At 43.9% G+C, this 13,604-nt stretch overlaps 1 protein-coding gene across 1 annotated transcript in view; it reads left to right on the plus strand.

The window, feature by feature from the left end:
- plxna2 (plexin A2) overlaps window positions 1–13,604 on the plus strand; it is a 135,491-nt gene that overhangs the window by 75,666 nt on the left and 46,221 nt on the right. The window contains exons 6-11 of the mRNA XM_070910608.1: window positions 2,745–2,898; window positions 5,226–5,322; window positions 7,252–7,366; window positions 8,346–8,546; window positions 9,357–9,453; window positions 9,785–9,984. Of these exons, the coding sequence (XP_070766709.1) occupies window positions 2,745–2,898; window positions 5,226–5,322; window positions 7,252–7,366; window positions 8,346–8,546; window positions 9,357–9,453; window positions 9,785–9,984 (864 nt within the window). The remainder of the gene's footprint in view (window positions 1–2,744; window positions 2,899–5,225; window positions 5,323–7,251; window positions 7,367–8,345; window positions 8,547–9,356; window positions 9,454–9,784; window positions 9,985–13,604) is intronic.

Below are 13,604 nucleotides of genomic sequence, written 5' to 3' on the forward strand. Positions count from 1 at the left end.
GTGTTAAAGTTGTCCGAGTGCAGCTGAGTACAGTGCAGTATTTCCACATGGACTGATAGAAAAACAGGCAGAGCATCAGTGAAAGGCTCTGCCTGTCCAAGTTCTGGTGAATGTTGCACATATGCACGCATGGACACACACTTTAGGTCTTTAAATACCCTCACTGTTAAAGAGACAGTTAATCCAAAACACAAAAGAGAACTCATTTTTCAATCTATCCAGTTTGATTTGCTCACAAATGTCTGCTTTTATCCCAATACGGTGATGCTCAGCGCCATTTGTTTTATGTAATTTAACAGTTTGAACCTTCTGACGAATAAAAAAAAAACCAATTAAATATCAATTTGCATATATGAGTTTTAATTTGTATAATTTTTGTACAAAAACATATAAAACACAACATTTTTAACCCATTAAACTTTGAGTTTCGATGCCATCCTTTCTCACATCAGGGGGCACACTAGAGGTTGGCGGGGGGGGTTCCTCCTGCTTCTGGAGAGGATAGTGGTCTGCCACACTTGATTTTGTCCTTTCCTGCACTTGTGAGAGAGGTGCCAACAGCAGCTTGAAACCTTCGCAGGGGCATGGGTTTCTGCCTGGGCTTCAATTTCTTCTGGTGCACTGCATGTGTCTGATTGTATACATCAGGTTCTTTCAGGAAAAAGAATATCACACTGATGATGTAGAGGTCTCAAAGACTCATGTATCAAATATGATACACTTGGCGTTACAGGGCTAATCTATAAGTTCTGACACACGCCGTCTGTTTACAGATACATTTGGCGTACGCTTGTAGAATATAATTCCAGGTGAAACTGCTCACAATAAGGTCTGAGGTGTAATATTTTGGAAATCTGGTCCTACAAACCAAGTGCTACTAACCTCCTCTCAGACAGAACTACAGCAGACCTCTTCAAATTGAACATCAGTACCCTGGTTAGACAGTCAGCACAGACACATGTGTTTTTCCTTGTATTTGAGGTAAAATGACCCTTTAGTGTAACAGGTTAAACATAAAAAAATTCTGCTAAATGTGCCAGTGGCTCTGGCAGTGACTCACCTTTCATCGCATGATATCTGATCCTCAAACTCACCCTCAGTAGACCTCGTCCTGCTGTCCACTTTACAAACTGCCGTTTATCAGACAACGTATTAGCACTTATGTTTGTTTCAAAATTCCAAATTCAAATTCCACAAGGGCAGACGGCTATCTCCATGACAACACAGCCTCTTCGTGTGGGCACTGGGAGAGATAGAAGCACAGACAAAACAATCAAATGATCTTTATTAAAACTCTGCCACCAATTAGGTCGCTGCTGCCAAGGTGAAAAAGCACCCACCACCATCATCATCATCATCATCAACAGGGCGGATGGGAGAACTAAAAGAGCAAAGGCTTAACACTCTGGGACAAGCTTACTTTCTGTAGCCGCCTTGCTGCCTCTGTGTGTGTGTGTGTGTCTGCATGAGCACATTTGTAGTGTTTATCTGTATATGTGTGTCTTGACAGAACGATGAGAGCTAATTAATGTGAGAGGTTACTCAGGGAATTCTACATTGAACAAAAGACATTGATTGCTGTGATTGCTGTAATCATGGATCTCTCTGACACACCTCAGAGTGAAGCAACACAAACATGGTGAAAGTAAAACAGGGGAAGACGAGAGGTCCTCAGCAGAAAAAAAACAACAACTATCCTCTCAATGGGTACCAGAGTAAGCCAGCTAACGAGGGAGGCAGTGTAGTCAGCTACTGAGACAGTCAGCATCTCTTGAAAGGCCTACAGTTAAGCTGCTCAGCTGCCTTGCCTGTCCCAGTAGCCCCGCGGTGTTTAGTGAGAGGCAGATAAAACAAAGAGAAACTTCAAACGGTATGGCCCAAAAATAACAGCTAATGGAACAAGGCTGTGAAATGCCATGGTGATAATTATCCAGGCTGCCTCTCTTGGCTGGAGAGCCAGATCACACACCCTGTGCGCAGAATACATTTATTTATAGGCAGAGCAGCTGAATGCTCCAGCCCCGGTGTCACTGCTCTCCAGAGAATGACTTCAAACGCCTCTATACTCATCTGTATGTGTGTGGTATATTGCATATGTGCTGAACATTACGTGTGAGTGTGTGTGTAGGTCTTTAGTTTTTTTTCTTGTGTTTCACGTATCTAGAGAAAGAGGAAACACAAATAGAATTGGCCAAGTGGCCATTTTTTCCAATTTCCTTTGTGCTCCTTTGTATTGGCCACTGACTGAATCACAATGTCTCTGGAATGATATCTTCTACGCTCAAATGGAAGATTAAGATCCAAACACAGCCTTATTTTCCTTATTATGGTGTTGAAAACATTTTTAAGACAGCAACATTTCTTGGCAAAGTAGATAGACAGCTTTGCCAGCAGCAGTGTGTTCTTTTTTCATTCTATTTGGAGCTTATTACACTGCCACTATCAAGCCACTATGTTTTTCACATTTTCCCTAGCATATCATATCTCATCTTTACCAAAGATGGAAGTGCTAATGCCATGTATGCAATAAATAAGGATTGTTTCCCAGTTTCTTTGCTGAAATCACATTGCTGAGGCATCACACATATACTGTATATGCATTTGCCTGTGCCCCAATCTGTGCAGAAACATTTGACATGTCGTCAACCATACTGTCCATTTTGATCCGTGTCCTAATTATTGTTTATAACAAACTTTGTCACATCATATGAACATTGTTGTCATGTGCCCCGCCCCTTATACAGCTGCTGGTGAAGGTGAGCCATGTTCCAGACCTTTCTGCGGGCATCACCTGCTCCTTTGGCAACCTGACGGAGGTGGAGGGACAAGTCAATGGCAACCAGATACTCTGTGTGTCTCCTGCTGCCAAGGATGTCCCCCTCATCCCCACCGACCAAGGTAGATACAGCAAACAGACACACACATACGACCATCCATTGCACGCAAACTGATGAGTGATTAGCTTCCAAAAAAAAATATTTTCCTATGACGTCCACAGTACACTGATCTGATCATGGTGATGAGATAAGAACCTTTAAACACAGCCTTTGTAGGATTCCCATTTGTCCCCCTCTTTCTGCTATTTCTGCTATTCCTAGCCAACTGTTCATCTGCACACACGCACACTCTAAAACATCTTTATTGATTCAACACTCCTAGTTTTAGCAAGCACCGTCTACATAACAAGCTCCCACAGATCCAGGATCAGTTGTCTGGCTGTGAAGTGTGCTACACACAAGGCCGGGCCCCATTAGAGCTGATGCAGGATCAGACTGAGGTCCCCTGGCCTGTGGCTGAGCTGCAGTTCACCACATTACTGCCCTCAGATCGGGCTAATAGTTGAACTGATGACGGGGAGGTTGATGTGGTGGATTAGTGTCTCAGCAGCACAGGGAACTGGTCTGCTGTTTGCTTCTGAGAAAAGTGGTACCTGATGAATACACAAAGAACAAACACATTAAATACACACATAACAAACAAACATTATAATTCATTATAGTAATGAATTGTGTTTCAGCAGCGGTCAAAAGGTCCAATCAGCCATTTTTACCTCATCTCACAAAATTTAGAGTAGAACATATTCATAGTTGATGAGAACATGTCTAAACACTGCCTTGAACTAACGTTTAGGTCCAGCAATGAAGATATGCTAATCACCACTAATATACTATTCATAGAAAACTCATGACCTTTGAAGCATTCCTGCAGCATATATCCATAAATATACCACCGCAGGTCTGGCATTCAGTTTTTTGCAAAGATGTATATCATTATGAATACTAACACCTGTTGTTTGACAATAAATACCTGTTGTTTGCAAGCCAAGATGGCTGCAGGGTGACAAAACCAAACACCCTGAATAATATATTATGTGCTGTGTGTGGAAATCACTGTGTGTTTTGGGGGTTTGGTAATCCTCCTCCCTGTGAGTAAATGACAGCCCTGTTTGCCCAGAGCTCCCATGGGGAGTGGTGCATCAGGCACTAATATGAATGTTCTCCCCTAGGTAAATGTCAGCCAATCCCCCCCTAAGCCCTCCTTCCATCCATCTACCTATCCATCCATCCTACCATTCCTCTCTCTCTACCCCCCCTCCCTTTTGACCACCTTCCCTGTTCCTCTCTCATCTTTCGTTGCCTCTCTCAGCTGTTTATACCTCCATTTTTACTCCACATTCATTCCCCTGAGGCCACTTCCTCCTGACCTCCCCACTATCCTCCTCCATCTCCTGTCCCTTAGCAAGCCTTTCTATCTGTTGCACATCAACATCGATCGTGCAGAAGCGATGACCGGAGTAGAGGATAAGAGAAGAGAGGAGAAGAGAGGAGGAAATGAGATTAAAGGTGGAGAAGAAGAGAAAATAAAGGAGAGAGGAGAAATTAAAACCAGAACAAAGGAGCGCAGAGAGGTTAGGATAAAACTGTGAGGACTCTGAACTGATGTTGAGCTAGAAATGAAGGATAATAGCTGGCACTCTTCTCTGCTATGGAAAAATAAAATCCTAGAGGAGGTTTTGTGTGGACAGGAACTCTGTACCACTTTGTTTGCCAGATCCTGTGAGACAAATGTGCAATGGTAGAAGTCAGCTATGAGCCGAGCCGGCCTGCTACACAGACTTGTGTGAAACAGAGCCTGATTCCCAACAGGTGCTGTGGAGAGAACGGGGCACGGAGGGTCATTTAAGCCTCCTACACACTGAATGTCATCTGAAATTCAGGCTGTTCTACGCATACACATATACAAACACACACTCACACACACACACACACACACACACACACACACACACACACACACACACACACACACACACACACAAACACACAAACACACACACATATTTATGGAGTCTGTATTCTCGTGGGTGAGAGATTTCACAGAGAACAGAAGCACAACCAGAACTCTGTTTTAGCAAAATGCAGGAAAACTAAATTTGATCAGATAAAATGGCTCTGTATGAGAAAATGTTCTAATTTTATGTACATTTATGTATTCACAAGCGGTGTTTCTTTTAATTTGGCTTGCATATATACAATACCATGCAAGAAATGCTACCATTCTAGATATCTTGTACACTTGTGTGCCAACATCAACAACTAATTAGCACAAGATTAAATGATGTCTGCTGTTTGCAACTATGCAAAATAATGTAAAGATAAAGGGACTGCACTGTAATAATGCATGAGCTTACAGCAACTGCTCATCTCTTGTCTCCTCTCTTTCAGATTGGTCAGGCGTTGAGCTGAGGCTCAACTCTAAGGAGACTGGTCAGATGCTTATCAGCACAGAGGTCAAGTTTTACAACTGCAGCGTCCACCAACTGTGAGTATCTCTCTCAGAGCCCATTCATTTTCATTTACAAAAACAATGCCCCAGACCGGCTGCCCAAAACCACTGGATCAATGCTCTGGGAATTAGTTACAATTTGTCCTCAACCTTAGCCGGCCCCAGTCCCCTAAAAATATCCCCTGTAAAGACTAATGTAATCTGATCGCTGGCTGCTCCCTAAGCACTGTAACAGGAAGTTTCTGTGCTGTTGCGCTAATGAAGCCTTCTTAGACACGCTGCAGTACAAAACACACAGCTTTCTGTCTAACAGGTCTTCAGTGGGGGATTTCATGCCCGTCTTCATGCCATGTCTGTCCCTGATTGAGTGATGTTGAATTGAATCCCTGGATTGGAGATCTCAGTGTCAGCGGTGCCTTTGCAATTGCTCGCTTCATTCCAGTGTGGCAGATTTTGTTTGTGCTAGATCCAAAACCCCTCGCTGACTTGGGAGTATCACCGAATGGAGAGCAGGATATCACAGCAGTGGCACTAGCAGGGGTGGAGGAATCGTAGCATGTCATATTATCCTTTCACTATCCCCTTGACATTAAAACACAGTGTTGTAGCCACTATCTCCTTTGCCAAATAAAAGCAGGCAATGTTGTTCTGCATCTCTCTCTCCATCTGTCTCTCTCTCTCTCACACACACAAACACACATGCACACTGCCCTATAGCTTCATATGTCTGTTTGCTGTCTGAGAACGCTGTCTGTGTAGCACAGAAAGCAATTACCAGCTCTCACATCAGCGCACTTAATCGGCGACGACAAACATACTTGCTCACAAAACCACACACACACACACACACACACACAAACACGCAAAGAAAGATGCATACACTTGAAAAGGGCATGTACGCTCTCCCTCTGCACGCTCTGATGCCAACTCGTACTACCTCTTTCTCTCCATCTTACACACATACTGTACACTCTATTTGCCAGAAGGTGAATCAGCCCTATTCTTCTGAATTAGTGTGCTTGCTAGAAATCCCTCCCATGCTTTTGCACCGATGAATATTTCACAATAAGAAAGTATGCATAAGTCAGCCTTATTTCACAGAGAGAAAGAGAGAGGGAGAGCCAAGTGCGACTACAATACACTCTCCGAACAACTGTCCATGAATACATAGTGTAGTAAATGCCACAGTCAGTTGAAAGTGTATGTTGTCTTTGCTATGGCAACATGCCTTATAGCTTCAGGCTGTCACTTCTTCCGGTTTTCTTGTCCATCCTTGCATTTGTTCTTCTCTCCATCCAGTCATCCATGAAACCAGTACACAGTGTTGGAAAGTACATTTACTCAAGTGCTGTACTGAAGTAAAAGTCTGAATGCTGGACTGTTTTTGCGTTATGGTACTGACACTTTAGTAAAGGATCTGAATCCTTCTTCCACCACTGGCAGCACAGTCTGTACCCCTATAGTGACACATGCACACAAACACACACCTCCATATTGTACATGCTAAAAAGCTCACACACAAACACACACCTAACAGCTGGTAATTACAACGACACTCCAACAATGCAGGGCTAATGGTAATTGCAGGATCAAGCTGCGCCAATGTCTTATTTGTCCTCATTACTCAACTCCACTCCACTCTCTCACTCTCTGTCTCCCGTTCTCCATCTGATTCTGGTTATGAGGGCTAATGTGCTGCAGAGCGCTCACACATGACATGCAGCGTTAATGTATGGCAGTAGAAAATATATGCAGGGAGAACTTGGCCCAGCAGCTATTAGGTACTGTGCCAACCACAAGGGCACAACAACAGCAGGTGCCCACTTGGGATCTGAACTCATTTCCTCTGTGGCACTTCCCCCACTTTGGCAAACTCGCTGCCCCTCCTTGACTGCGCTGCTTTTTTCCTGACTCTCTCCCTCCGTGTGTGTGTGTGTGTGTGTGTGTGTGTGTGTGTCCATGCAGGTGTCTGTCATGTGTGAACAGTGCCTTCCGCTGCCACTGGTGCAAGTACCGCAACTTGTGTACCCATGACCCCTCCAGCTGTTCCTTCCAGGAGGGACGAGTCAACGCTTCTGAGGTTGGTGGAACACACACATGCACAAAAACACACACACAGGCAAGTTTGCTAGCACAACGTTCTCTTCCTTTGCTGTCTTATTCTCTTTCCTCTTCTCTCTCTCTTCCTCTCTCCTACCCCCCCTTCTCTGTGTTTCCTTCTGCCTGCATCCTGCTCTGTGTTGCGGCTCTGTGTCAGCCTCGGGGCATGTCTTCAGAAAGACAGCCATCTAAGCTCTTCTATTTCCGAATTGGCATTTCTCATTCAGAGCTCTTGTTCTCTGCAGTAGCAATTAACACTCTATTATCTCTGGAGTTATTGAGCTTAGCGTGTCTTAACAATGACACAGGATCACTCTGACCCAGTCAATCATGTGCGGTAGATACAAACTGCTTGAAATGTGTCCGTGTGTGTGTTGGTTTCCACGTGTCTTTGGCTATGCACACTGACAGTATTTGGGTATTTGCATGGGGGCTGTTTTATGTGTTTTTTACTTCCCTAAACTGATTTACTTGTAAATAAGGACAACATCACCACACTCCTGCATCGTTCAATTCACACATAACTTCATTAATTCGATTATGAGCACCAGTAGCAGCTGTTTCGATTTGTTATGGGATCTAAGAGGACTCAAGACGTACGGATGTGAAAGGCTAAAGGCCACCAAGACCAAAGCTTCAGTATGTGATGTTGCTGTGATGGTTTTCTTGGTGTAAATGTTGCTTTCACATTATCTTGCAGAACAGAATCGACCTTGTACTATAAACCACTGAGCGCTTATTTAATCATTCTCTTGGCCAATTGAGCAGTTTCAAAATTCCACTCTTGATAATGAGTTGTTCAAAGCTCAGACATCAGCTCTGAGCTTTCCAAGGTCATAGGAGTAACTTTCAGATTCTAACTTAAGATGAATTTCCATTTCAGCTGCACTCGTTGTACTTCATGCCTCTTATTATCCTTCCTATTCATCACTCTCATACCCTGCACTTGTTTTCTCCAGGACTGCCCCCAGCTGGTGCGCTCTGAGGAGATTCTGATCCCAGCGGGGGAGGTGAAGCCTATCACCCTGAAGGCCAGGAACCTGCCCCAGCCCCAGTCTGGCCAGCGAGGTTACGAGTGTGTCCTCCACATCCAGGGGGTCAGCCACAGAGTCACCGCCCTCCGCTTCAACAGCTCCAGCGTGCAGTGCCAGAACAGCTCGGTACGTTGGGTGACTCCTGCCCAGATTGTGCCAACCCAGGTGTAATTGGTGATGCATGACTTGTTTGTGTGTGTGTGTGTGTGATTTTTGTTGAGTACACATTGTGCATTCAGTATACAAAAAGAATATACTGTACATTGGTAGTTATATATATTATATTACTGTCTGCAGAAAACAAATTCCATACCACATTGCCACAGGTTGTGTGTGTGTGTGTGTGTGTGTGTGTGTGTGTGTGTGTGTGTGTGTGTGTGTGTGTGTGTACATATGTGTGTCATTTAGTCAGTGGAGACGCAGTAGACACAGTCAAGGTAATTACACTGGAGAAGACTGCAGCATAGCTCTGCCCTCCAGTCATGCATGCGTTGACTTCTGCAGTATATTCCCAGAGGAACTACAGACATACACATTTTACTCTCCTTTCTCTCTCTCTCTGTTTTTATCTCTCTCTCTCTCTCAAACATACACACACACACACACATACACATGCCTGAACAATGAAAGTCAGGCTGGAATTAAGGGCATAGGAGGCAGTTAAGGACAGCATCTGCAAAGGCCAGAAGGGAAGCTCAAGCTTCTGCTCAGCTGTCCCATTTCTTGTGGCCTCTCACTTTGTCAGCTCTCTGATGATGAGATGATGTAACTTTGGGGTAATATTGGAAGGACAAAGCGCTGCATCTACAAGGACTCATGGGAATTCAAATTCCCAAACCTCCCGTTGAAATCATCCTCTCTTTTTGTCTTCTTTTCCACCTTCACCCTCATCTCTCTATCTCTTTCCCCCTCTTTCTCGCCATCCTTGCCCTCCAGTATCTGTACGAAGGAATGAAAATCAGTGAGCTTCCTGTGGATTTCTCGGTGGTGTGGAACGGCAACTTCATTATTGATAACCCAGAGAATATCCAAGGTAAGAACAAGAGACGCTGCTGTCAACATGTGCTGGCAAAATCTCCATCATTTTAATTACATTTAATTTCTCTCTGCGCTCAAATATTATCTTTTCTAAGCAGAGTTCAAGATAGTTTCTGTGTAAATATTTATGTGGTATCTTAATCACAGGTGTATCTTCAAATATGTCACTGGAGATAAGAAAGAAGAGATAGCCTGTGGGGATATTTCTCTCAAAGCAGACCCGCTGTCTGTTTTCCTTAAATGAAAAATACTCTCCAAATACTTTTATAGGTTTCTCAGTTGTTGTGTGTTCACTGTATATCCACACTGCTTCTTGTATCCCACAGTGCACCTGTACAAGTGTGCAGCCCAGCGGGACAGCTGCGGCATGTGTCTGAAGGCAGAGAGGAAGTTCCAGTGTGGCTGGTGCAGTGGAGAAGGCAGGTGTACCCTGCGGCACCACTGCCCTCCCATCAATCCTTACACCACCCGCTGGCTGAACCTGTCCAGTAAGAATGTCAAGTGCACCAACCCACGCATCACTGAGGTCAGTACCCATAATCCTCTGTCTGTCCTGCCTGCCCACACGCATCTAGCTCCAATCGATGTGCAATAATCAGCTATCACGTTGCTGCATCTTGTCCTAGTTCTTCATAGAGGATCATGAGACACTCAGCTGATACTGTAGGGCTATACTTCAATTTCAAAGGCTAACAGCTATAACAGCTCGATCAGACATTGTCATTGGCGACAGTGGCAAGGCTATTACATAGTTAGAAGACTTGCTTTGTATTCTCTGAAGCACATCATAACCACTAAAGCGCAGTAAGCATGCCAGATTACATGATCCTGGCATGCTGTATTTGTTTTTGACACAGTTGTACTGATAACAGCAGAGTTCTTAAGAGACGTGTAGGACTGTTGACAATGAAATGTCATTGAGAGGCATTGCAGGAGAAGCAGCCATGCTATTCTGCTCAGTTTTCTTCTGGAACCAAAAAGAATGAGCCTTAAAGAAGCTCCCCAGGACTCTGGGCCCACCTAATGCCTGCAGATTTGTAAAAGTTCTGTGTCTTCCTGTCTCGTCTTTTTCTTTTTATATCTCTTCCTCTAATTGTGAGACCATTTGTTGTTTGTTTTAGCTTAAGAGCAAAAAAGCACATGTTCCACCGTGTTTATGTGTATGCTTGTGTGTATGTATGTGTTATGCTCAGAGGTGCAAACTCATGTGAGAGTTCTTCTCACCTTCAGGGTTTATACAAGGGCAAGGGCACTGACATACACTCTCTCTCTCACACACACACACACACACACACACACACACACACACACACACACGGCCAGAGATATTCAGTTGTAAAGGGCTGTCTCTTTGACATCTGCCTCCTCTTTGTGCACAGATGCCTGCTCATAGATTTTAATGTATTTTGTCTTCTCACAAGGTTATTCCAGCTCTTTGAAAGTAACAAAAAAAAACAGCCACTTTGAATAAGCAAGTAGCTATTCCTATTGTAGTTAGCTAGCATTTATAGGTCTTTTTAACGTCTTGCTATTCATAAAAACAACAAGGAGGTGTATGTCTTTGTTTTCTCTCCTATCTCTGAGCCTTCTCAGACATTGCAACAACCCAACTCAATGATTGGACGTCCTCCACCTCAGCAACCCCAGGGTGATGACCTGGAAGTGCTTATTTGTTTTCCCATAAGTAGGCCTTTGCTTGCTCAGGCCACATTCACATCCCGCCTGGTGGGTGTGCTGTCACAGGGGAGTCAGGCCAGGAGGACACATTATTTAATTAGGCTTGGTAACGCACCAGTGCATTGTGGTTAACCCACCAGACCCATCTACCTCCGCATTGATTCATTTGGCTTCACATTCCTCCACCGCATACTCACATCTAACTCCAGCCAATTAAAAAGTGAAGTTAACGACTTGGTTAATTGATTTGCTATACTGTATGCAGATAAGCCAGGATGAAGAAGAAGGCCATCCCTACTTCTTTTTAATTCTGCCTCTCCATCACCTCTCACTATCTGTTTCTGTCTGTGTGTCTGTCTCTCTGCCTGTCTTCTTCCCTCCCTGTGTGTGTGTGTGTGTGTGTGTGTGTGTGTCTCTCTGTGTAACTATCTCTGACTCATCTTGGTAAATGAAATTATGCTCTCGTGTAACTCCATTATGCTTTCAGTTTGTCATTCTATGGCACATGCTCACTGCCATCCAGTGGGACATACCTCATTCCCCTCCGTGTTTTCATTAGTGTTATTATCACAGTATGCAATTGCCAAGTCCACCACTTGCTCAGACCTTCATCTGTGACTCTGCAAGCATTAAGGGACAAAAAATGGGATATTCAGAAGAAGCTTTGAACTTGAACACTGCAAGGAGAGTATGTGAGGGTTGTTTTTTTTATTTGATGGCAGGGATGTTCTTGATTTTAATAGCTCGCAAAATTAGTAAAATGCTCATTGTTCATCTATGAGGCAGGTGCTGTGGCCCAATCGCGGTGTTAGTATTAAATGAACAATGCAATAAATAAAAGTAGACTTAAACAATAAGCAGCTTTAGGTGCAGTATGCCTTGAATTATTGGATCCATCTGTTGTCTAGTGGTGTATTGATCATGACTCCTGGCCTGTTTTAACTGACAATATATCACCTCAAGATATTTTCAGAGGAGCTACAACAACATTTCAACTATCTCAAATATCTACAGAGAACATCAGGTTTATGTGTTATGTGTAAGAATCATAGTAAGGGCTCACAGACTTGCTCATGGTCAACAATCCAGCAGAAATCCATTATATATCGAAGACACATCAATTTCTCCACCTATAGCAGCTGCAAGGCTTTATATTGTGAGCAAGAAATGTTGGCTTGAGTGTAAAAAAACATATTGCCAAAGCTCTTTCCAACTACATACAGTGTGTAAGCCAAAGATCGATGCAACAAGTTTAAAGTCGCAGGGCAGCTGTCAAAAGGCATCCTGGCAAAAAACACAAATATTTGATCACAAATATAGTAAAATGATTCTAAACAATTCCTGACTGACTCATGATGTATTACAGAGTCGGGGTGTTGCAGGGCGAACCTGCCCTTTAAGTTCTGGAGATAAAAATTGTGAATGAGAGGACGGAGCGTGTGGAGGGTTTGAGTGGAGTGAAGCGAGGCAACAGAGAGAACAAAGGACAGAGCAGAGGAACTGAACCATGAAAAGGTGGGAAGAGCGAAAGGTGGGGGAAGAGGAAAGAGGGAAACGGAGCCCCTGTGAGCTGTCTGAACTCAGGTCTGTTTACAGCTGTAGGTGGCAAAACCAACTCTGCTTTAATTTAGACGATTCACGTGAGCACGTACTTCACATGCACGCAGACAACATTTCTCCTCTTCATTGCCGGTGAAGTCGGCGTTCGTTTGTGCCGCGCCCTACCCCCTTCGTCTCTCGGTGATTACAGTTTCTTTAAGAAGCAGACACCCCCCTGGTGGGATGAATTTATTAATAAATTTGGTTTTGATTGTATGCACCAAAGCCCCCATCATGAGCTGATTTGTATACATACTAGCACATTAGTAGATGTGCCTACCACAAGATAGGCCTTTTGAATAATTAATGTTTCTATTAAGTGCCATGGTGCCTCCCACCATGGGCCATTAATATTGAAGAGATGTAAGCCTCAACTAACAGCACAGGGAACGACATCAAATGAAGCTGGGATTTGGATGGGCATATGAAAGGCATCTCCTCAATAGGCTTTGGCCGTGGCTTCTGTGTGAGTTTACAGTAAAGCGAAGAGGCTTCCCTGCCTCCCAGTGACAGTAAATATAAACATCTAGCTGTTGCCTCAGAATAGCAAAAAGAAAGTGTAGGATTCCTCTCTTTCTTTCTCCCTCACACAGTGTGGGCAAGCTTATTGTTGATATTTTGAGCACCACAGGGATGGTGGGCCTGTCAGTCAGCATCATAGTACAACTGAGCTCTCCTCACTGCTGTAACCCTGAGAGAGCTGCTGCACTGTATGCGTGCTTCCCTTCATTAAACCAGCCAACAGAAGGAAGAACAAAATGTTGCACAGTGAGGACAGTCTTTGGCCAGACAACATGCAGTATAATGCAAACATACCACTCACATCTACACCTTGCAATATGTTAAAGTGGTCTGTTCAAACAACACAAC

The sequence above is a fragment of the Enoplosus armatus genome, chromosome 8, assembly GCF_043641665.1.
Source record: "Enoplosus armatus isolate fEnoArm2 chromosome 8, fEnoArm2.hap1, whole genome shotgun sequence".
Lineage (NCBI taxonomy): Eukaryota > Metazoa > Chordata > Actinopteri > Centrarchiformes > Enoplosidae > Enoplosus > Enoplosus armatus.